The sequence below is a fragment of the Drosophila ficusphila genome, unplaced genomic scaffold, assembly GCF_018152265.1.
Source record: "Drosophila ficusphila isolate 14025-0441.05 unplaced genomic scaffold, ASM1815226v1 contig_414, whole genome shotgun sequence".
Taxonomy (NCBI): Eukaryota; Metazoa; Arthropoda; class Insecta; order Diptera; family Drosophilidae; genus Drosophila; species Drosophila ficusphila.
In genome coordinates, this window is record NW_025064328.1 from 6,430,979 (window position 1) to 6,454,840 (window position 23,862).

General features: G+C 40.5%; 5 protein-coding genes and 2 non-coding genes across 7 annotated transcripts; 2 read left to right on the forward strand and 5 right to left on the reverse strand.

Moving 5' to 3' along the window:
- The first annotated feature begins 204 nt into the window (after positions 1 to 204).
- Positions 205 to 1,937, forward strand: LOC108086635 (kelch-like protein 17). Its single transcript, XM_017183611.2, has 2 exons — positions 205 to 1,121; positions 1,367 to 1,937. The coding sequence occupies exons 1-2, from the start codon at positions 502 to 504 to the stop codon at positions 1,605 to 1,607; spliced, it is 861 nt and encodes a 286-aa protein (XP_017039100.2). The 5' UTR covers positions 205 to 501; the 3' UTR covers positions 1,608 to 1,937.
- Positions 1,938 to 3,111: 1,174 nt separating this feature from the next.
- On the reverse strand, positions 3,112 to 3,330 carry LOC108086662. Its single transcript, XM_017183645.1, has one exon. It carries the CDS (start codon positions 3,328 to 3,330, stop codon positions 3,178 to 3,180), a length of 153 nt encoding a protein of 50 aa, XP_017039134.1. The 3' UTR covers positions 3,112 to 3,177.
- Positions 3,331 to 11,180: 7,850 nt separating this feature from the next.
- LOC108086632 (lambda-crystallin) lies at positions 11,181 to 12,250 on the reverse strand. The gene is made up of 2 exons (XM_017183607.1): positions 11,839 to 12,250; positions 11,181 to 11,778 (listed from the first exon to the last, which is right to left on the reverse strand). Exons 1-2 carry the CDS (start codon positions 12,247 to 12,249, stop codon positions 11,242 to 11,244), a joined length of 948 nt encoding a protein of 315 aa, XP_017039096.1. The 5' UTR covers position 12,250; the 3' UTR covers positions 11,181 to 11,241.
- Positions 12,251 to 19,725: 7,475 nt separating this feature from the next.
- On the reverse strand, positions 19,726 to 19,804 carry LOC122320205. Its single transcript, XR_006245552.1, has one exon. It is a non-coding gene; the product is annotated as a small nucleolar RNA Me28S-Cm3227 (small nucleolar RNA).
- Positions 19,805 to 19,970: 166 nt separating this feature from the next.
- On the reverse strand, positions 19,971 to 20,051 carry LOC122320204. The gene has a single exon (XR_006245551.1). It is a non-coding gene; the product is annotated as a small nucleolar RNA Me28S-Cm3227 (small nucleolar RNA).
- An 829-nt stretch (positions 20,052 to 20,880) lies between these two features.
- Positions 20,881 to 22,468, forward strand: LOC108086633 (rRNA N6-adenosine-methyltransferase ZCCHC4). The gene is made up of 3 exons (XM_017183608.2): positions 20,881 to 21,360; positions 21,411 to 21,599; positions 21,659 to 22,468. Exons 1-3 carry the CDS (start codon positions 20,966 to 20,968, stop codon positions 22,383 to 22,385), a joined length of 1,311 nt encoding a protein of 436 aa, XP_017039097.1. The 5' UTR covers positions 20,881 to 20,965; the 3' UTR covers positions 22,386 to 22,468.
- Positions 22,469 to 22,819: 351 nt separating this feature from the next.
- Positions 22,820 to 23,556, reverse strand: LOC108086631 (protein transport protein Sec61 subunit beta). The gene is made up of 3 exons (XM_017183606.1): positions 23,422 to 23,556; positions 23,153 to 23,364; positions 22,820 to 23,092 (listed from the first exon to the last, which is right to left on the reverse strand). Exons 1-3 carry the CDS (start codon positions 23,422 to 23,424, stop codon positions 23,005 to 23,007), a joined length of 303 nt encoding a protein of 100 aa, XP_017039095.1. The 5' UTR covers positions 23,425 to 23,556; the 3' UTR covers positions 22,820 to 23,004.
- Between the last annotated feature and the right edge of the window lie 306 nt (positions 23,557 to 23,862).

Here is a 23,862-nt window from a genome sequence, read left to right on the forward strand (position 1 = left end):
TTTAACGGATTTAGGCAAGGTTTCAATTTATCCTGGCTGTATTTTTTGGGGGTTTTATTTATAGCATTTACACTGGAAAATTTATCATTGTGGTCTGTAAAAGCATTTAAATAATATAAAAGATATTTTCTACAATTTGTATTATAGCTAATTGAAATTTATTTATTTATTTCTAGTTACTTTGAAATATACTTCAAATGTAGGTAAGCCCCCATAACAACTTAACCAACTATCAAAATTCAAGGTTCCCAAAATGGAAATGAAAAACACAGATAATGCAGCGCACAAAGATGAATTACCCATGGAACCTCAATTAGCAGAGGTCAGTTTAAGGGATTATCGGAACAGCAATCAGTTGAAATCGCTGGGTAAGGACTTTTCGTTGCCCAGGAAAAAAGGAATGTCGTGGACACGCTCAAGGACTTCTGGGCGAAAAAAGAGCATTATGATTTCATAGTGCGGATTGGAAAACACGATTTTCCCTGCTATCGTCTGGTATTGATGGTCGAGCTAGGAATCGTCAGAAAGAGAAAGGACAAATTGGAGCTACGATTACCAGAGGATAAGATCTCACCGGAGACCTTTGATCGAATTTATCGCTGGATGAATGACGAACAACCGTTGGTGAAGCGCACAGGAATCGTGAGTCTCCTGAAAGCTGCTAATTATCTGCAGATCCGCGAGTTAACCAACCAGATCTGGGACTGCCTGAGTCACGAAAGGGATTTCGGTGAGCACCATGCCCTTCAGGTGGCTCTGGATGCATACTGCTGGAAGGATAAGAATCTGCATATCCTGATGCTGCAGAGGATCCATTACTTCTTCCTCAGCTTTGTGGCCTCCGTGGAGTACCTCGCCTTGCCACTCAGCAGTTTGAGCCACGTGTTGTCCTCGAATGAAATAAGGGTTAATAGTGAGGCGGAAGTTTTCTATGCCGCCATCCGCTGGCTCAATCACGAGTGGCCCAGTCGCAGGATCCACGTAGAGGAGGTGATGCAAATGATTCGACTGACCAACCTGCCCAACGAACTGCTCGTCAAGATGGAGGCGCCGGTGGGCGATGTAAGTGTCGACCGCATCACACGGATGACCAAAGTGCACGAGCGCATTAAGAAGGCCGGGTGAGTGCACTCGAAAAAACAACTATTTGGTCAAAGATCTATGTAAAATATTATCCAACTTTGTTTGGTATTTCCAAAAACCCTATCTTAAATTTAATATTTATTCTTAACTTGTAGCTTGTAGCTTGGCTGTAACTTGGCTTGCTCTTAATTCTTTTTCCTACAATTCAATTTTCCAAGTGATTCCATTGATTTCTACTGCTAATTACTCTGGCTGTCAATTAACTGTCGGACCTTCTCATTAGCTTTGACCAAATTGTGATGCTGTACAACGACGGGTCGCAAGTGTACGGTCAGATTTATGAGGTCTTCCAAGTGCGAGAGCTGCAGTCGCGGGGATTCATTTGCCACAACTTGGCACCTTACCACCAACCGGATCCCAACTCAAATGGCAATGCTTTCAGCTACGCGGATTTCCTTAACTATTTGGGTGTCCTGCAGTCGCAGCCCTTGGACGCCTTGCAGGTCCTCGGAAGGCTTCCCTGATGGCGCAAATGGCATCGAACCAAACCGCCTTCGTGCTCCGTCCTTCATGACTCCCCCTTCCCCTCTGCCCGACGACCTTGATGATGATGATGATGATGATGTGGCTGTGCAGCATGACAGCGATCGTGCTGCGTGGCAGTTACACCAAATTTGCATTACCTGGGCAGGTGTGTTCGCGAGGTGTTATTGCTACTCCCACTTCTCCCACGAAATTGATTCCAGTCGCGTTTTCACAAGAGAGCGGTTCGAAAAGTTTAAATACCTTGCTAACTTTTGTATAGATTTGTATATGTTGGAGTATGTATTAAATGAAATAAGTTTAAACAATGAATAAAACACATTTCTTTTTTTTAGAAGCAATTTTTAATGCCTAACTAACATTCCATTTAAAACCAAAAAGAATTTATTTATTTAAATGGAAAACTAAGCAATAACCTTTAATAAATTAAATAATTATTTGATAATTCTGAATATACTATACATTTGATAATTCTGAATATACTATGCATCTGTGAGCCCAGGAAAACCCTCTTTGCAGCCACGTCCCTGTTTTCCATCTTATTACACTTCCCCTGTGATTTTCGAAACAATTTCCTCATCAGCGGTAACTGTGAACCACATTTCCAGCATCGTCGTCGTTCTGGCCACATCACCTTGTTTCGGTTTGGAATGCTCGAGGCGCTACTTGGGAGCTTTTCACACACACACACACACAATACCCCCTCTGCTCCCTGGAATTTTCCGCCCACTCTGGCACACACCTGGCGTCGCCGGGAAATTGAAAATGTTTGTTGCTGCGGCAAGAGTCTGCAAAGTTGGCAAATCGAGATTGCAGTTTGCTGTGACGATGATGTTTACGAGGGAAACATTGCCGGCTGCCTTTCGGCTAATAACTGCAAGCCGCAGCTCCCTTAAATAATCGTTTGCATAATTAACAATCTCGCGGGGAAACAAATGCCTTGCATTTTAATAAAAAATTGTGATAAATGGAATGAATAGAAAACACAATTTTCTAATGTGAATAACAGTTTGTGTGGTCTAGAAAAAAAAAACGTGTGTGCATGTGGGTGGAACGTGTTATTAAAATCATAAATCTGCATTAAGCGCGTCTGTGTGGGCAAACAAAACGGCTTTATCAGCTAGACAACGCATTTTTCATACTTTTTTGCCACACATAAATTTATTTTAGGCGCTCGTTCGTCTCTTTTTTAATAAACTCTCCCTGAATTTCCCCCGCCAAAGCTTCGCACAGGGCTTATGTCGTCCTTTAATTCATTTTCCATACACACACACAGACTAAAAAAACAGCGGAAAATGATTAAAAACCACTTTAATATATCTTCTTTGTCACACTGGCACGCCATGGGGAAAATAGAATGTGGTTGGGGGCTTACGAAAAGCCCTTGTTGACTGACATTTAGGGCTTTAAATTTCTCTAGAACTCGCAGAAAAAAAGGGTTAAGAAGCGTCTGCAATATTTCAGCTTAAATTAAAATAAAGTTGGTTAAAGTTTTTTCACAATAAATGGTTTCATTTATTTAGTTTCTTTTATATTATTATTATTCTTTATTTAACCCTTGCTCGGATTAAATGGCGAAGGTCTTATATCAAAAGGATTCTTTCCTGGTGGCGGTGGGGGCAGCCAAACCCTGGCCTCTCCGAGAAAAGCTCCCAATAAAGCCGTAGATATGATTAAGAACAAAGAAAACTGAAGGCTCTTCATGTTCGAGATTCACTGAGCTAATCACTAAAGAACAATCCGTTTTTATACCCGACTCAGTGGATGGAAAGGTGATTCCCAATTAAAGATGACTTCACAGCCTTATCAGTTTGTTTAAAGGGGATTTATTCAGGAGGGGATCTTTTTGGTCGGACTTTTGATTTGAATCATAAATTCGTTGTTTGGAAACTATGAATAAATTATGAGATTAATAATTTATAATTTCCATTTTATACTGAGTTAGTAAGATAAGCACTTTCAACATTTATGTGCAAACGATTTCTATGCAAATATAACTATAATAATAATTCAAGCTGGCCAATTACGCAAACCTAAAGTGCCCCATTAATGTGTCGGTGGAATAAGGTAGTGAAATATATACCCCAAAACCCGTTCATTTTGAGAGCCAACTTGTATTGCAGCTATCGATTTTGTAGCTGTTCACTTTGGGCAAAAAAATAAAAGAAGAAAATAGAAGAGTGAAGGATGAAACAGACAAGAAAAAGTTCAAAATTACAACGCATAGTTGCGGTCAATTGTTAGTGCAAAATACCCCAAACAATTAGAAACCACAATTGCTGTTCTGGCCAAGGGAGAACTTTTCATTTTTGCTGTCAGGAATGCAGGCTGCAGTTTTCCCCCCGCAATCCCCCCTCATCGCCCTTTCAGCCCGGGGAAATCGCTCCAGCTGCAAATGCATTCTGAGGTTAATGCTCGCTGGCAAACGAAGGGCGAACATCGAGGCCCCCACACTTAACCCACTTCACTTCAGTTCAGTTCGGTTCGGTTTATAAACTTGCCCGGGCATTTCGCTCCTGACAGTACATTTGGCAAATTTTCTTTCTCCTCGGAGCTCAACTTTCCTGCAGCTGCAGCTGCAGTTTTCCATCCCCCTCCTCCCCCCTTCGACTCCTTTTTCCGCTCCTCTGTCAAGTGAGGCGGACATAATGCGATTTTAATACAGATTTCGCCCGACTCCCCGACGGAGTGTCGGTTGCGCAGACTGAGGTCTGTCATGTTGCATGACACTCCCCATGGGAGGCGGAATATCTGGACTCTGTGTGTTCGTTATTTATAAGCCCTTAACTGTTTATTTGCTGGCCAAAACGCTGCTGGCCGACGTGTGCCACATTTCATGCCAATCGCTTGATAACTGCGTGTCCGGTCGAGCACTTAAGCCGCTTACCGCTTACCACTTACCGCTTTTGCTCATTTCGCAAACGTTCCCCCGACTTTTGTACAATGGAATAATTATTTGGTAGATTTGCAAATTAAATGAGTCGAGCAGTGGGAAGTATCTTGCCAATTTTAGAGCTACTGCCGCAGCAGACATCTGTGCCAGTTAATTAGCTTCCATTGGGTATTAATAAATAGATGTGACAGTATCGTTTATGGGTGGTCCGAATACGATAATTTTGCCTATTTACCCATTTGTGGGTTGGGTCCTTATGTTGACTTTGGCATCGATATTAATAATTTACAAGCAAAAGTAACATTAAGATGTGCTTACTTACGATAAATTCGTTTTGTAGTTGCTTATTGAATTCTGTTTATTTTTCGGTAAATGTTGAGATATAGAGATACAAATTAAACAAATCTTAAGCAAGTGAAAGTAATTCCTATATTTAGAATACTGTACATCCCTTCTGCAATTAAACCCAAAGCAAATTAGCCCACTTTTAGCTGCTGTTTCGAAACTTGTATTGCACTTTACCTTCAACTCCTTCGTTTATGTTTTTTGGTGTGTCGACGGATAAGCACTTCAGGAACCCCCAAACATCAACCGTTTTTGGGTGGGCTCTGCAGCGGGATGTTCATGCTTTTACAATCCTATTAAAGTATCAGACAATCTAATCAACGGCAGGCGGCAGCTCAAAAACCGCGCGTCCTGCACACGCGCTAAACGTTGCCAAAAAGCGACGACCGCAGACAGGACGAAAGCTCAGCTTGCTGGGTTCTGTACAGTGGGTGGTGTAAGGTGGGTGGTGTACAGTGGGTGGTGTACAGTGGGTGGTGTACAGCGGGTGGCTGGTTGAACCTCCCAGGAAAGTGGGCTGCGGCAGATCCGCAATTGCTGACGCCATGGCTGCTTGTTGAAAGCACCTCCCCAAACCCAAACCCAAAGCACTTGGTCCGCAACTAAACACGCAGATAGACAAGCAGATAGCAACAACAGCAATCACAAGAATGCCAACAATGGCACCAAACAACAATCGCATTACAAGGCGAAATGTCCAGTAAAACAGGCGGAGGCAGAGTCGACTATTTGATGGCTTTTGGGGCTGGCTGCCAACGGAAGATGTAGGGAAGATGGATCCCACTTCCTCGAGAAGAGCAGACGGCGTGAGAAACTGGTTGTTAAGTTTTAAGAAAGAACAAGGAAACTAATGCAGGAATGTACAATTCAAAAGTGTGAGAAATAATCAAGTAAAGTAAACATAAATGCTAATAATTTAATAAGTAACCTTTACAATATAATTGAATATTGCTATGTTATTTTAAATATGTTTTAGTTTATCATGTTATGATTACAACAACAAATTCATGTAACAAACCCAATAATTTATTTTATATCCTCAACCTTAAATTGTCTTTTAAGTATATTTAAATCCCAGGTAAAATCTGCAGATTAAATCCCCGAAAATGGGGGGTTTTCCGTGGACTCACGCATGCACCTCCATTCGTGATTCGTGATTGTTGCTGTCTGAGTCGCATTGTCGGATCGGTCTGCGTCAGTTTAATTTGAATACACTTAAGTGTGTTGCGGTGTGCCTGGGAGCCGTTGCGAGAATTTCCAATTGAAAATCACTTCAAGTTTAATTTGATTGCCGCTCGGCAGCTGAGAGAAGTGGTTTCTCCATCTCCATCTCCATCTCCGATTCCCGACACCCCAACTGCTGTCCGAGTCGCATTTCCATTCTGTTCGCCGCTATAGCTGTCTCTCGATTTTAATCACATTTCGACCCGGCATTAATATTGATGAAAACTTGTTATGTTCTGCATAATTTCCGAGGCATCAGTGAAAACAGCAACATGTTTCAGTTGAGTCCCTTGGCCAAATAAAGGGAAAACTCGCACTCCTTAAGTTACGGTCGGTGAAGTTTCATTACTTGATTATTTCTGCGTGGGTGGCAAAAGAAAAGGAGCTGAAAAAATGCACGGAAAACGAAATTAAATCTCCAGGAGGCAAAGTCAACGAAAAACGGGCAAATGGAATGCGCCACGCAGACGAAACGAAACGAAACGCAAAGAGTCGAGGGCTGAGAATGTAATGCAATCAAGAAGCCAGAAAGGCGAAGCCCCCGAAAATCAGTTCGCCAAGAATGCGGAATACCCTTTACCTCTGCCAGCAGCTCCCAAACTAAATTGAATTTTTGCAGACTTTGGTTCTGGTAATAACAAAGGCTTAACAGTTTATTAACTTAATGCCAATAACCCCCTTCTCCTTCCATTTATCTTCGTTGGCAGATGACCCCTGATAAAGTGTGGAGGGTACCTACGTGCCCGGTCATAATCATCCTTCCGCCACAACGATGATGAACCCATTATGCCGCCCACAGCACACAATCCAGGTGAGGGTAAAAAAAAAAACAAGCAACAAAAATTGGATTTTCATTATTTACAGCATATTACACACACCTATACACACACACACACCAACACTCACTAGCCGGGGTCCTCGAGGTCCTGCTGGAGTCCTGCTGTTTGGGTATCGTGTATCGATAGGCATATGTGTCCATATATGCATCAAGTAGGCGGGCTGACTTTTATACGCCTGCAACGTGGCGTATACGTAACGACAAATAAAAAAAAAAGAAAAGGGAGCAGCCAGGATAAGAGTGAGATGGACAGATAGACAGGCTGACAGGATGGACCCTTTGGGCTAGGAAATTAATTAAATTAAGTCAACGAAAAGTGAAACGGCAGACGCACATAGTCGCTGGATCCCCACACACTTGTGCATTTCCTGTTATCCCGTTATCCTGCGAGCAGGAAGCAGGAAGCCCTTGCCCGCAGGACACAGTCTTTGACATTCATCGCTCTCTCTTTCTCGCTGTCTCTTTCTCGCTCTCGCCCCCTCGTCACTTTCAGTTGCGATGATGCCGCCTCTGCGTCCGCGATAAGCTCGCTTCGTTATAATCCTAATTAAATATTTAGGTTTACTCTATGGCTGTATTTACTCAACTCCCCCTCCTGTTTTGCTCCCCTTTTGTGTTCGCTGTTTTCTGCTCTCCTTGCTCGTCCTTATCTGATAAGCCCTTCGCTGGCCGGGCAAGGGTTAATTGCATTAGAGTTATGACAATTGCCAGCAAATTTGAGCTCGCGAAAAAAAAGCTGCAAAAGCAAATACGAAATGTGATTGCGAAAACAAACTCAAATACAGAACGAGGCTAATTAGATAAGTCTTCCCTCACGAGTTGCAAAAATGAGAGGCGCATTTGGGGTACAGTTGTGCTTGCAGTTTTCATTGAAATCGTATAAATTTACTTGGTAAGTTTGTTACCTTCACCATTTCATACACATTAAAGCACTTGAACTATGTACGTTTCCATACTCCAGCTTTTGTATACCAGACAGGATCAAATACTTAAGCGATATGGGAGAAACCCCTAAAAATCTATCTTTTTTTTAAACATTCCACTTTCAACTCCTTTGGAATCTCCTCCCACAGTTTTCTTGACCGTCTGACGTTCGCCGGCGCAGTTGAGACAGGGCGCAATTTGTTTTAATCAACAAAGTCAAAAAAAGGGGCACGTAGATCTCCATTCTGTGAGAAATTAAATAAACTTTGTGTTGGCCAAACAATTTGCCCATCGTCCGCCTCCGAAGCGTCTGCGGTTTTCACCGCCGTTCCAGACACAAAAAATGCGAAGGGCAGCAAATACGCTGACTGGCTTCCAGGACGAAGGACCTTTCGCCAACGGCTCGAACGTGACTCTTCGGCGAGGATAGAGGCATGCAGCATGCAATCCTTTAAAGCGGTTTAATAATGCACCAAGTTGTGGGCCCGAGACATTAATTTTATTGAGCACACAAATTTGTCATAATGAAGTCGGAGTCTTAGCCTCTTCGATTAGCCAATTGCCCAGTGAAGCCGAGTAATAATAGCAATAAGTTCGACAGATAAATGAAAATTCCAGGCGAAGAACATAAATTATTTCAGAGGCTCTGATTTATTGGCTGACCACAGCAAATGCCACAAACAAGCTAAAAAAGATTAAGGAAAGGAAAACGTTTGGCAGGCTTCTTTCCACTTTTTAGACAACAAATTGCGGCCACTTGGCGATTCCCTATTCTTTCATACTGATTTTAAACTATTTTTTGTGTTTTTTACTGCGGTTAGAGCATTCCTATTTCGCTCAACTTTGATCTGTTGCTGTACTCGTATTTATTGTGTGTCCATTGTGTGTTATCAATAAAGCAAATTGAATTTGCTGCGGTGCAAAAAAGCCACTGAGGTCGATCAAGATAAATGTCAGCGGGAAAAGAGAGACGCCGCAAATTGCGAGCCAAGAAAATGGGAAATTGCCTCGAAGACGTTTTAAGCTCGAGGCGATTGTTTGCTGTTGTTTGCCATTGTTTGCAATGGTTTGTTCTGTGATTTCTTTTTCAGGGGGGATTTACAATTGGAGGTCTTCAGTTAAATGCATCTCCCCGGATTGTTTTGTCTTTTGCTCCCCAACAATGATAAATGAAAGAGGTTAGCCGATGATTTAGGGATCTCTTCCACTTGTTCTCACCCGCATCAAAAGCTTTGACATCTTCATTCCCCTCGCAACCTGCTTATTTATTTATCATCCTCACATACTTTGAATGTAATGAATCAAATCGAAGAGAATCGAAACGAATCGAATCGAATGGAAGCGAATGGGATCGCCTGAGTTTTGGTTCAAATCAACTTTGTGCGCTGCGAGGCGTAAATGTTTTATGGAATGATTTATTATTCCGGGGCTCTATCTGCTCTGTCTGCTGGCTGCGGGGGCGTGGCCCCGCCCCTAGGCCATAAAACATGGCCCTTATTTGTTGCCGGCCCTATTTGCCCCCGAAGGTCCGAAGGAACACGTCAAATCGATTGTTAACAACTGGGCTAACAAGAACAAATGTCGCTGGGATTGAAAAATTGTTATTTCTTTGTCTGCGTTTTGTTTTTCCTCGGCTTTTCACTGAGGTGAGGAAAAGCGAAGGCACCGTGGATATAATTAATGATTTTGCGGCGACAAAGAAATCGGAGTTTTTCTTTGTTGCCCGGAATTTAATTAGTGGTCGAGCGAAATCCCTTTGAACTTGCTGGCGGTGGTGGCCCAACTTGATTGGAACAAATTCAAATGCTCTCCTTAGTGGTTCTTCCTGCCAATCCTCCTCCGTCTCAAGTTCTCTTCAAATTAATTACTTTGATTGCGCTGACGTTAATTACATGCATCTACCATTTACCTCTTACACCCATTTTTCTTTGGCTTGTGGAAAGCACACGAATGAAATTGGGCATAAAACAATGCACTTCCGCTTCTCCCCGACACATGGCTGCCTTCCGTTTCCGCTTTAGCGCCATTTTGCCAGTTTCCCCTATCCGCTGGGTTCAATAAACACCAGATCCTAACGTCTGGCTGAGACCAAAAAAGAAATGAAGGAGTAGAAAGGCAGAGCCAAAGAGGACATTGAAATTGTTGCCTGCTTTATGTTGTCATTCCATTAATTATCGTTCGTTATTTTAACTTTTAGCAGCACCCCCACATCGCCATTGTGCACTGTCTGCACTTTGCGGATACAAAAATACAAAAATGCGAAAATACCTCTGCCCCATAACGCTGGCCAACTCTTTTTGTCCCTTTGTCATTTTTTGCGAATGTAATTTTTTTTGTCAACGCCTTTTGTTTGCACATTAAATGGCATTGGCTCCCCAGCGCCATGTGCAATTGTCCTGCTCCTCCCGCCTTTTATCCTTCTCCGCGCCACAAAATTCCAATGGCCGATGGCCTGGGTAATGAATTACTAGCCACATGCTTTTTGTCCACCGCCCGCTGTCTCGCAACAATGACATTGCAGTTTTTAGTCGCCACCGCCGGCGGCATCAACAATTTCAGGGCCGCAGACGATTCAGGGATCCTCCTCCACGGGAGCATACCCCTAAAAATCGAGCACCCACAACCCGCTTTTTCTGCCGCCTGCAGGCCGGCTGAAATTATGCGACTTTAATTGTTATATGGCCATGGCCACTCTTTCAAGCTCTTGGCATTGAAAAATGTTCGAGCGTCTGACGGTCAAGCATTTTAATTAAGATGGCTTCGGGTTATTAAATGCGGTCTGTTAAAGAGCGTTGAGGAAATGGAAATTAACTTGAGTTTTCAACTGTTGAATTACTTGTATTAAAAATGTGAGTCTCTTTACTTTGCATAAATGAAGATTAGGCTTGGATAGGTTGTGAATTATTCAACATAAATAATGTCTAATCGACTGCCTTAACACTTACTCCTATTTTCACTTAGACCAGCCTAATCCCAAATCTTAAAGCAATTGCCGAAGTGCTGCCAACCACTCGCTGCGAAAAACAAATCCGATGCTCAAATACAGATTTTTCACTTAAACAGCTTCTAGTCCGGGGAAAATTCAGCAGCCAGCAGCTGAAATGAAAAATGAGTTAGGGCCGCCAGCATTCATCAGGCCAAGTGCCGAAACGGAGAAAATCGTAATGGGAAAACTAAGAAAAGCGTCGAGTCGAGGGCGGAAATGTGACACGTTGTACTTGAATGCTTCGCCTGGAAAAGCGTTTCCGGTTGCCGCAGAAATTAATTTCATTAATGCACGAAACTGGAGAAGCCAAGGGGAAGAAGCCGGGAAAATGAGACAGAGACCCATTTAGTTGATTCTCAGTTCTCGGTTTATTCAGGGAACATCGGAAACCCCGCCATTAATTTCCTATTCAAACTGCTTCTTTAGCTTGGCCAACTGGGTGAGGAATTCATCGCGGGTGGCGCGTCTCTCGTCGAGACTTTCCAGCGGAACCAGCTGCTCACACTGCCTGGCAATCTCCGCCAGAGTTTCCCGATCCTCACGAGTGTTTGGGGTTTCTCCATAGGTGGCACTTACGGCGGAGATCTCCCCTCCGAATCGCTGGAAGTAATCCGCCACTCCACCGGGAGCATTTAGATGGGCTGTCTCCAGGGATCCGAGAAGAGCATATCGCAATCCCAATCCCTGACTCAGTACTCGATCCACATCCGCCACGCTGAGGATGCCGGAAGCCACCAATCGCCACACTTCGTTCAGAATGGCATACTGTATCCGGTTGGTGGCGAATCCCTGGATTTCCCTCTTCAGAGTCACTGGTCGCTGGCCCAAGCTCAGCATCAGTTTGTGGGTTTGCTCCACAGCTTGAGGGGATGTCCAGGGAGCTGGAACAATCTCCACAAGGGGGATGAAGTATGGGGGATTGAGAGGATGAGCCACCAGCATCTGTTTTGGAAAGTTTAAACTTTATATACACATATTCTAAAGGGAATATTAATTCTTTACCTGTTGCTTCTTTTTCAATCCCTCGCTGTAAAGCGAAGGCATAAAAGTGCTCGTGGAACTGGCCACCACTGTCTGCTCCTCGAGGAGCTCATCCAACTGGGAGTACAGGGACTTCTTCAGCTGCAGGACCTCGGGAACACACTCCTGAATGTGCAGAGCCTCTCGGGTGAGTTCCTCCAATCGAGTGGTGACCTCAATGAGAGCGAACTGCTCCGAGGCACGCAACTTCCCCCTCAGCGAACCCTTCTCCTCCAGACTGTGCAGATCCTTGTCCAATTCCTGCAAAGCAGTGGATAGCTGGCTTTCCAGGATGTCGTACAACTGGACTCGATAGCCAGCCGCTGCGAAGAGCATCGCCCAAGCTCTTCCTATCAGTCCACTGCCCACGATCCCGATCTTCTGGCTGCTCATTTCGAACTATCAACTGCGAGTGGGATGAAAGCCCCACTTTCCGATTTGGATTCCCATTGTGGAGCTGCATATTTATCGCCAGCGGTTCAAGTTCAGCCAGCAATCACATCAGTCATGCGACACTATGGTCCACTTTTGATAATGAATTGTTTGTTTATGAGCTTACACTGAGGGAAAGGGTTAGAGGGAGGCAAAACAAGTAAGAAATAAATATTATATCAGACTTATGGAACACTTAATTATTATAAAATAAACAAATTGCATACTCGTTTGTTATTAGGAAAATTCCTAAAGAGGAAATGCATTAAATATAAATATGACATTTCGAAATACTCTTTACTTAAATGACTTTAAACAAGTTGCTGGCTTGTATCTTTGAAATATATTTTTAGAAAATCAAATAATCCAACACAAAAAACCACTCACCTTGCCATTTTACCCATAAATTTCCCAAAACACCTACCTATACCCCTTTCCTTGGCCATTTTGTAGCAAAAGCAATTTTCTTTGAAGTCTGGACAAATTTATTAATTAACTTCGGTTTACATTTCAAGTTCCAGTTCAAGGTGAGCCCACCTTCCACCTCGCTTTTTATGGCATCATTAAATTTAATTGCTTATCAACTTGGAGGGCAGCGTAAAATTCTCGGCAGCCTATTAATTGATAATCCCATATTTCGTGATTTATTAAAGCTTAAGTTTTCACTTTCGGCTTGGCAGGCGATAAGGTGGTTCTGCTTTACATGCTAGGGGATATATATTCCGGGGCAGGAGCGTGACAACCCGCCCAGCTGACAAAAGCCTGCATGTAATACTTTTATGCATATTTCGCGCATATTTTTCTGACATTGTAAGTGGCTGAGGCTGCCAGCAATAAATTATTGAATAAGCACTGCCAACAACAACACTAACAGCAGGAGAAACAACAACAACAACAAAAGCAGGAAAAGACAGCGGTGGAGAATGGAGTTCTGGGACGGAGTCTCGTTTTCATATGTAAACCACATTAATCATACGCCCCGTTTGCGTTTTCATTTACGCCACTGACATATGAAAAAAATGTGAACGAATGAATAACAACAGCAATAACAGAGGAAGAGCAGAAGAATCGGATGCGGACTCGGATTCGGATTCGGATTCGGATGAGCAGTGGGGAAAACCGAATCCCCAAACGAAACTGTTAGGCAGCCGGGTTAAATCAGCCATGAAATGCCATCTACACTATTGCAGGCATGGAAGCCATAAAAATAATTCAACAAAGGGCCAGCCAGAAATATTTATACACAGAGTGCGTTCGCATTGAGAGATTCGCATTTCACTTCATTGCATTTAAATGCTTGTTAATAAAAATGGAAAATGGAAATCAATGCCAGATGCAAAGGGATGGCTGTTGAAAGCGTTTACGTTTACGTTTACGCTCACAATTGCTGGTTTCCCCTTCATCCTGGCCAAGGACTCAATGGAGAGGAAGGAAAAACGCAAAAAATTAATCCGAATTTCGATACGCCAATTACACGCCATATTTTATTTATTTGCCATTTATCCATATTTATTTTAAATTTGAAAAGCAAGAAAGGTTTTACTTTATTTATATATGTGTTGTTATTGATTTCATATACCCATGTATACCTAAAGGTGTTTTCGGTTTCCTTGAAATGAATTTATTGAAATATTTTCCCTTTGCAGGTGGTCTTGAATCGAAACTAATCTAATTAGAAATCCCTGGGTCACCTTAAAGCCAAAGGATCCCTTTCTCGGTTACATCTACCACCGCCAATCAAATGCGGTCAGCTGTCACAGGAGCAGAAATCAAAATCACCAACAAAAAAGTAAAAACAGCTGCAACATCAGCAGCCGTAAAAAAAAGACAACCTCAAAATCAATTAATTTTATTGGCCATCTTCCTGTGCCCTGAAAATCCGTCCGTGTGCGGAAAACTGAAATGTCATTGTGGTGAAAAACTATTTCCCAAACAGAGTGCAATTCCCCGTTTATTTCGACCTTTTTCGTGCTGTCACTTTCGGTGAGGGTATTATGGTTTAGCATTTACATCGGTCTGGTAATAAATTAAATCGGTTTAAAGTGATTGTTTTAGAAACTCCTATATCCGCAGGGCAAACGACAGCTAAGCGATTACTACAAAAACTTTTAGAAGGATGAGGTCCTTAAAGTTGAACACTTTCTAAGTGACAAGATACGAGTATACGAAAATAGTTTCAAATGATACTTCAAGATGTTTATGATTTTATAGTGTAATTGCATTTATTAAATTGTATATACAATTTATATGTTCTCTCCTTGTTAGTTAGAATTTAATTAAAGGGTATTTCAACTTCGTTTACTGTAGGCTAGCACCCTTTGCCTATTTTTTATATTGCTTGTCGTTGGGCTGAATCTAAATCTGAGTCTATCTCGTCTCTGACATTGACAAAAGTGCAAAGGATTAAAAGTTGTACACGGGGCCGAACAAAAGCCATTGAGAGGTAACCGCATAGATACACACGTTCCCCTGCCTTTGTGTGGATATTTTTTATTTTTTGTGTTTTGTGTTTTTCAGCCGCACTGAGGAATTGAAGTCACGTAGTTTGTGTGCAAATTTTTTGCTGCTCCACTCGCAGGGGGGAAATCGTTCGTGTCCGTGTTCCATGTCCGTGTTCGGAGAGGTCCCTTTTTTGATTCGGTTATGTTGCTAAATTTAATTCTTGCTTAGCCGCCGCACTCTCTGATTAAATTTTGCCCCCGACACTTACGTGATTTCAATGCGTAATTTATGCCAATAGAGCGTAGTCTGCTCCATATGGACTGGCCGAGCCCGAAACCCAAAACCCGAAACCCGGAGTCTGGCAAACTTTTAATTAGTTTAGTGTCACCCGAAAACGCTGCTCCCTTTGAATTCGCAGGGTATTTGCTTTTGAAGAGGTGCCAAGTAGCAAACACACTCGGGGATTCAGAGATTTTGAGATCCAGAGATTGCGAGATCCAGCAGATAACCGCGCTCACGTGTTAATGTCTGTTTGCTCGCCTCAAAATGCCTGAATGCCATGTGTGTCGTGCGCTTCCTCCGGCTTAGATTCTAATCGGGCTCCGTTGCCTTGGCCACACTTGTCACCCGGCCACGGAGATTCGTCCTTTGGTCCTGCCCTGGCTAACACCCCTCCAACCCCCCTCGAAACCACCGAGTGCCCACACCCCCAATTTTGCCATCCAATTAACTTGATGTCGTCGCAGTTCCGAGGTTCCGAGGTGAAAAGTTGCAGCCGAATCAAATGTGCCAAAGCAGGGAAAAGTCGCGTGACTGTCAACAAAGCGAAATCTCTGCCAGTGTAGCTCCGGATAAAAAAGCGGCCAAAGTTCGCCTTTGAATGCTCTTAGCAGGACTCTCTCAAATCCTGCGAGGGGAATCATCAAAGGATTTGCCTTTTAAGAGGGTTAAATTGCACGGGCAACCCAGATTACCGAATGCATTTTTAATTTAATCAGGAAGTTGTGTACATATGTGATGAAAGCACAAGCCCATATTTTATTGAAGAAATTTTAATTACAGCTAGAGTTTCTGAATGTTTTATATAAGTATTCGAAATTTGTAAGCTATCCATTACTCCAATTATCCTACAAATAGGGCATACGACTATTAATACTCTGCGGAAATAAATGCTTCCAGCTCATTTCTTTTCCGTTTGTTTGTCTTCTGGCTCTTTGGCGTTCTCTCCTTCGTTTGCTGGCTTTCAGCCCAATTTAATAGTTTTTCGATTTGTTGAAAACCGAATGCCAAAGCGCAGAAAATAAATTGTCACAGAAATGCCGGCCAACTTGAGCAGCTGGCCCTTGGCCCCCGCCTTCTTGCCTCCCAGTTAACCGCAAAAACCATGGCCCGAGGAGCTGGAGACAGAGAGCAGGACCAAGACAGGCAGAAAGGCAAAGTTTCCTGCTGGAGCATCTCGATGTGGAGCGACGACAGACTCCTTGGCCTTATCTTTATCAGTTTCGGCAGTGAAAAAGCGCAGCGATGTCCTTGTCGTCACATATCGAGTGCAAAAAGTTCGACGACTTGGCAGAGTCCGACCACGACACCCAGTACTTCCTGCCAGCCTTCAGCAAACCAAGAGAAACACTTAGAAAAATATAGTCATTAATGTAACTAAATTTAATAAAAAAAAAATAATAAAAAACAAAAAATAATTGAATCATTTTTCCTATCATAAAAGCGCAGAGCAATTCATTTTCTTTATAAGTAATTTTTAATGAACATGTTAAGTTGCCAATATTTTTTTTAGTGTACGCAGAACTACCCATCGGAATCCTCTTTCCTTTGCTCAAGTGAAGTTGTAAATAACTTGAGTATGATGGAGAATGTGAAAATTTTCAATTGAATTCATTGCGTTTTGATTGCACACCCCTCAAACACCCGAGATAATTATCAACTTAATAAAAAACCAACTAACTGTCATTTAAAATGCCCCATAAAATCGCATAAAAGCGCATAAAGTGCCTGGCACACATCGTAGTCGCTGAAGTCGTAACTTGTTGTAAATATGCTCGTGTGCTGAACATGCACTCAATGAATGAAATGTGTGCACAATGTTGAAAATAGTTGTGACACCGCCCCCTTTCCCCCTTCCCCTTAAAATGGGGGTGTTTCTTCTTGCTTCTCTTGTTGTTGTTGTTGTTCATACGGCTGGCAGGGCATGCATGTGTGTGTAGCGACATCCGCTTATGTGGACAGCACTACAGCATGATAAATTGATGTTTGCCGCTTTTAAAAATGCAAAGAAAATGTGAAGGCACAGGCGAGAGGATATATATTATGGGGTAGGAGAAAGTATGAAATGACTTCTACAAATGGTCAATACAATATCAAGATCTGTTCCTATAAAAAATACTTGAAAAATATTTTGGGCTCAATTTAAATTTTAAATGTTTAACAGCAGTTAGCTTTTTGTTAACAGCACAACAGAGTTGCCATTTCGAAAAATATGTAACTTCAATTGTTTACCCTAGGTGGCGCCACTCCACGCATAAAAGCTAAAAGATGGCGCTTTCCTTACATTTAGTTGGCGGGAAAATATTTTCATACGCTTTTTTGTACAGCAAACAATATGATCTGCAAAGGAACAGACCACCTCCAACCAATAAGAAATTCATTTGAATTAGTTTTACTTTTCATTTTATTTAATGAATTAATAGATTTTGAAAAGTTTCGGGAAAAGACCTGCAAAAGAGATAAATAAAAAATTAGATAACAGCCAAAACAGGTAAATATTTAATAATTGCAGTGATTTATCAGTTGGGGAAATGACTTTCAAACAGCATGGTGTTTCTCAGTTTAAAAACCACGGACGGTATTTTCATCAATCTAAATGAACAAGGAAAATTAAGAGATTTTCTTTACCTTTTTTTTTAATATGATCCCGTACAAGTATCTATTGTATAGCGGCATTTAAAAAATCTGTAATAAAAAACATACGTAGTTGTTAGTAATGAAAATCGAAATATGAAAACTTCATTTTTTATATAATTTACCAGTTGGGGAAATGACTTTCAAACAGCATGGTTTTCTCAGTCTAAAAACCACGGACGGTATTTTCATCATTTTAAAATAAAAATCAAACTTTTATTTAAATTACCTTTAGTTTTCTAGTGAATAAGTTCTTTGGTGAAAATAAATATTCTCCGCCACAAACAGTTTTTTTGTGTCATTTTTCTGCAAACAAAAACAATATTACATATTAGTATTGATACTCAGCGGTATTCAAGATTCATGTTTCAAATGATTTATCAGTTGGGGAAAGAAGACATAAAATGTCAGCATGATTTTTCTTTGTTATAATTCCACGGACGGAAATTTTCATCATTAAAACAGAATAATAATAAAAAAAATACAAAATATTTTATAATCACCTTTACTGTATGTAGTCGCTTTTCTAGAATTCCCGAATATATTGATCTGCAATAAAAGGGAAAGTGTGTATTAGCTGTGAACTTCAAAGTAACATTTTTCAGTTTTATCGCAAAAGAAAATGCTTTCAGACAGGGAAAGTGAACAGCATGGTTGTTTTAGGGTTCTACTCAGAAGAGGGAATCCTGAGATAGGATAATATCATCAGAGCATTTGCTTTCCAACTAACTAATAAACAAATAAAGTTAATTATATGTGATTACCTTATGTTTCCGTAATCATTCAAAAGTTCTTGATTAAGAGTGTTTGCCATAATGAAATCTAAAAACAAAAAAATTCTATAATTAGATGTCACATGATTTTAAAGATCATTTTCAATTTTCTTTTGAAAGCGTTTAAATCAGACAGGGAGAGTGGACAGCATGATTGTTTTAGGGTTCTACTCAGAAGAGGGAATCCTGAGATAGGATAATATCATCAGGGCAAACGCTTTTCAAATGAATATTGATTGTTAAACAAAATATGTGCAATGTATGCATACCTTTTACTTCCAGTCCCCCATCAATTTTTACATCCCCAAAAAGGAATGTCAACCCCATTTGATCTGTAATAAAAAAAATGTACATGTTTAATAATAAATCAAATAAAACCACTTAACCGAAATTTCAATAAATTAATCAGCTTCAAAAAGTTTGTAACATGTTTAATTCTAATGAACTATACTAGAAGTAACATCACATAAATCATTTAATGTCTTAGTAATGATTAATAAACCTACCTTAAATAAACGACAAACACGGAATGTCTGCTTTAGACGGCCATAATCTGCAAAAAAAAACAAAAAATCATTAGTCTTGAAAATGAAACAATATTATAGGCACTCTGCATTAGTTGTAAGGATCAGTAATATTTCTCCGCATTTTTTACTCAGTAGAACGAAAGTTAATAGATATAAGGTATTCATCATACAAACTATTGCAGCAATATAATAAATTTTACTTGAATATTACCTTGGCGATTTAAGAATGAAGGTTGTCATCCCTTTTCAGTCTTATAAAATCTGCAAAATAAAAAAACACATTTTTAACACTCTGAATACACCATATATATTTTTTAATATCATCAAGTTCAGTTGCAAAAATTGCAGCCATTTAGATTTAATCAAAGAATTCGTACGGTAATTACTTTCATCAATAAAAAAACAAAGCTAAGCTGAAATCATAAACGAACGCTTACCTTGTGTATTCGATGCCGAAATTATTTTTATTTAATTTCCTTTTGAAAGATATCTAAAATAAGAACGAAAACTTCATTATTTGGATGTAATAAAAAATGATATAAAAGTAACTTTGGTATGAAAATCAGTTACTATTAAATAGCAGCCTTGGGGTTTAATATCACGGAAATCAAACGGTAATTTCTTGTCATCAATTAAATAATTTCTTTTATAACTTTGTATTAGACTTACCACTTTGTGCAACCATTTCTTTTTGGAAGAAGATTCAGCAGATGCTAAAATTAAAGAAAACTTAGGTTAGGTATATATCGCCATATTCTCTTAATTTAAATATTTATTTTTAGAGTTTCAGAATCCTTTTGGTTAATTTTAAGTTGAGAATCAACAGCACTTTGTTCAGATTAAACTTATCATCAGGAAATTAAATTAAAAATATATTTTAGTCTTCATTATCTTACCTTTAGAACATTTTTCCAGATTGATCCATAAAATGGCGGCTTCTCTAAGACGGAAAGCTAAAAATAAAACAATTTGAGATTAATATAACCTTTCTTTTCAATTTTTTTTTTAAAACTTGAAACAAATAATGAGATCTCAGAATCCTTTTGGTTTAATTTTAAGTTGTGAATCAACAGCACTTTGTTCAGATTGAACTTATCATCAGAAAACGTAAAACTATTAATAAGTGAGAACGAGAAAGGAATAAATACCTGTAGAGGCCAATGCCGGGTGAATCTTTCTGCACTTCTTATTCAGACCACGTGTTTTGCACATCTAGAAAAAAAACGAAATTAAGGTTAGTTTTTAGCCTTAAACAATCTAGTCCAATGCAGTAGGACATGTAGTGTATCAGTTGGCCGTTCTTATTCTTTCTACAAGAAAGAATGACGAATCTTGCGACCCGGCATTCGACTCTTCAGAAAAAGAACATTCATCAAAAAAACAAGAAGTCCAAGAAAAATATTGGTTTCTTACTTTTAATCCGCTAATTGCGCTCGCATCCGAAATGTTTATTAGCTTATTTTTGTTTTAAAATATAAAGCCTTGAATTGGCTTTGCTTTAACGTTATCATTTTACTTTTCGTTGACCACGCGAATCCACCGAAAATTTTTTTATTAAAAGAATTTTCCAGATTTGCACGTCGCTTTTATAGATTTTAACATTTTAAGTGTGACCAGGGAAGGTAAGAATTTAAATGTGTAATATATCGATAATATATCCGCGTCGATGTATATTGGCGTTGCCAAATCGTCAAAACTGGCTTGACAAAATAAATAAACTATTTAATTTAATTAAATAAAAGCAGAATCACAAAATTATAACAGCTTCTTAAGGTACATAAAATATTTGTACACATTTTTTTATGCAACGCAGAAAACTGTAAATTGTCAATATAAATAAGATTTGATCATTTTATTGTTAAACAGTTTTATATTTCAAGTAAAAACACTGATATTTTCATATATAAGGCGTTTCTTCATACTTTTACAAACTATTTTTCATCATATTAGTATCTTCACTGTACATGCTCTTCTTCTTTTGTGGTTTGTGTACATTCTACACCAAATAAACGTTTCTTCAAAATGTTTGATAATAAAAGTGACAAACTTATGCTCGAAATAGAGGAGAATGACGATGATCCTGGGATGAAGCATCCCCGATGCGAGCATGGTCCCACGGTTTTGTTCTACCGGGAATCGCAGCTTCCTGGCCAAGGATATTACGCCTGTTCTGCTCATCGAGACTCGAAACTCTGCAATTTTCACCTGCCGGCGGATCAGTGGCCTGGTGCAAGATCTGGGAATACAGGTTCTATTAAGGAATACCCCGTATCAACCGGAAAATCACTAAATAAATCCATTCCTGATCCCACGTTAACCCTAACTGCACTTGATCAGGATAAAGTAAACGCCCAATATTTCTTTGACGAAGCAGCTCTTAACTTCCTGACCAATCAGTGTAAAAATATAGGAGCCAGGTTTGTTAATTTATAACCTTTCTGGAGTCTTATTAATCTTTTTACATCAGCAAGGTAATTTGCATGGGCGCACCACGACTACATTTCCACCTGCGCGACAAACTGCAAAGTTTTCTGTTAGATTTGGATGAGAGATTTGCAAAGTATCTAGCACCTGAAGAGTTTTGTCTCTACAACATGTGCAATAATCACTTCTTTTACAACAGAAAGCCATTCGAAAAGTTCCTGGAAGGTACCAGGTAATGTTTACAACCTTTGAAAGGTCTACCACGATTAATCATTCTTTTCTTCTTTCCAGTTTGGATCAACTGCTAATAGTAACAGATCCTCCATTTGGCTGTCGAACTGAGCTGATTTCCAACACCCTGCGCAGCCTGAGAAAACTTCACAATAAAATCAACAAGTTGCCGTCCACTCCACTTTCTATATTTTGGATATATCCCTATTATTCAGCTAATCATATCAGGCAGGAAATGCCGGAGATGGAAATGTGCGACTACAGAATAAACTACACCAATCACCTGAGGTATACCAATGTGGGCAAGCAAAGCCGCTTTTGCGGCTCCCCCGTGCGGTTGTTCACTAATGTGCCACTTAAATTACTTCAACTACCCGCGGAAGAAGGCTATAAGAACTGTCAAAAGTGCGATCATCACACTGCCAAAGATAACATTCACTGCAATCGCTGTGGAAAATGTCCATCTGTGAATGGTCAAACATATAGGCACTGCGATTTCTGCGATGTCTGCGTCAAACCCAACTATGTTCACTGTACAAACTGCAGAAGATGCACTCAGAGAGAAGGTCACAGCTGCTTATTCTATCAATCCAAACAACACTGCTGGCTGTGTGCTAAAAAGGGGCATATCGAAACCAGGTGCCCTAACTTTAAAAAAAAGTTTAAGCTCACCAAAGGCTGTCTCTTGTGCGGAAAACAAAATCACAGGGAAAGGAGGTGTAATCACCGCGCAAAGTATTTCAAGGAATATACATTTATGGGCGAAACCTCTGTACAATGTCTTTAAGATACTCTTTTTGTCATATCCCAACCTACGTTATAGTTTATGGGCTGCATAAAAACTAATAAAATGGTTATTTGGTTATAATACTTAAGAGATTCAATTGAATATATAAACTTTGCTTTCAGCAATACTTGAACATTTTCTAAAAATCACTAAATTTCATTTTACAAAAAATCTGAAGGAAAGCTGATAATCGCGTAAGGTTCTTCAGGTCACTTCACTCTATGGCCAATATTCTTCGGCCCCACCCTAAAAGATCCACCAACACATTTGTTTAATACAAAATTTATTTGTTCTTAACACTTTTTGAATGTCTTACAAATTTTGAATTGCAACGGCTGCGCGGAAGTTCTGATGCACATAACCACGATAAATTGTGGAATGAATCCCCAGCCCACCGGAACGGGTTGGATGCGAAATAAGATACAATTTTGAAATATGCATTACGTTTAAACACGTCTTTAACTTAAGCTTATTTATAATTAATTTCATGTGGAAAACACACCAATGCCTCAACAAGCGGAATGGATCTCATGTTATCGCGCCGCGAAAGAAATGATGACGTCGACATTGTTCACGTTCGTTGAGGTGAAAGTATTTATTGGCTACGAATCGAACGGGCTTAAGAGCGATTGTATTTTCCCCAGATGTGCAGCATGAAGACGGAAGCGATGAAGAGCAGCGACATGACCAGCACGGGCACGGGTCCACTAGAGAATCGAGTGTCATAATTGAGGTGTCTTTAAAAATAGCCAGCTATGTACACTTACACCTTGATTCCGGGCGAGTCATCTGTGTAGAAACGCCACATGCCACCGGTACCGGCTCCGCCGGGTGCACGACTCCTGGCCGCCGTAGTGCTGCTGGTGGTCTTTCGCTGCTTCAGGGTGCTGCCGCCTCCGGATCCGGCGCTACGTGGCGCCGACAGTTTGCTGGGCGAGCGGGATCCGCTGCCAACGGACGTCGAACTTGCTGGAGCGGGCTGTTAATAGTGCTTTAAATTAGACGGCGTACTTAATTACTCCTTAGTTTAACTCACCATTTTGGGCTGTCTGTTTTTTCTGGACCGACTGACCTGGAAAATGTGAGCGCTATGTGGAATATGAACGTGAATCTGACGTGCTCGGCTTCGTGTCGCTTCGTATTTTTTCGTTCCACGTCACTTTGGTGGTGGCACCGCATTCGATAGGACTTGTGACAACTATCGCGGTTTTAGACAGCTGGAGGTGGGAGCCGAAAACTCATTGCGACTATCGGTTCATTTCAGTTTTTAAGTGAACTACTTAAGGACAACTTCATCTTTTATCATCCTCTCCGGTTATAAGACAACTGGAATTATTGAATGCAAACATATAAGTAACGGATATATTTTGTCAATACTTTTACTTAACACTTTATTTTATTTGATCAATTAATAAAACACCGAAGCACAAGTTTTTGTTTAAGGTTTTTTATTCAACTTTGCCGACTAAAATAAGAC

What these genes read in the sequence shown, in the direction of transcription:
- LOC108086632 (XM_017183607.1), bottom strand. Translation starts at nt 12,249, where the DNA reads ATGAGCAGCCAGAAGATCGGGATCGTGGGCAGTGGACTGATAGGAAGA. An exon ending in GATTGAAAAAGAAGCAACAG is followed by an intron (nt 11,779 to 11,838) that starts GTAAAGAATTAA and finishes TTTCCAAAACAG; the next exon opens with ATGCTGGTGGCTCATCCTCT.
- LOC108086635 (XM_017183611.2), top strand. Translation starts at nt 502, where the DNA reads ATGGTCGAGCTAGGAATCGTCAGAAAGAGAAAGGACAAATTGGAGCTA. An exon ending in GAGCGCATTAAGAAGGCCGG is followed by an intron (nt 1,122 to 1,366) that starts GTGAGTGCACTC and finishes CCTTCTCATTAG; the next exon opens with CTTTGACCAAATTGTGATGC.
- LOC108086631 (XM_017183606.1), bottom strand. An exon ending in GACTCGCCCGGAATCAAGGT is followed by an intron (nt 23,093 to 23,152) that starts GTAAGTGTACAT and finishes TCGATTCTCTAG; the next exon opens with TGGACCCGTGCCCGTGCTGG.
- LOC108086662 (XM_017183645.1), bottom strand. Translation starts at nt 3,330, where the DNA reads ATGAAGAGCCTTCAGTTTTCTTTGTTCTTAATCATATCTACGGCTTTA.
- LOC108086633 (XM_017183608.2), top strand. Translation starts at nt 20,966, where the DNA reads ATGTTTGATAATAAAAGTGACAAACTTATGCTCGAAATAGAGGAGAAT. An exon ending in TGTAAAAATATAGGAGCCAG is followed by an intron (nt 21,361 to 21,410) that starts GTTTGTTAATTT and finishes TTTTTACATCAG; the next exon opens with CAAGGTAATTTGCATGGGCG. An exon ending in AAGTTCCTGGAAGGTACCAG is followed by an intron (nt 21,600 to 21,658) that starts GTAATGTTTACA and finishes TCTTCTTTCCAG; the next exon opens with TTTGGATCAACTGCTAATAG.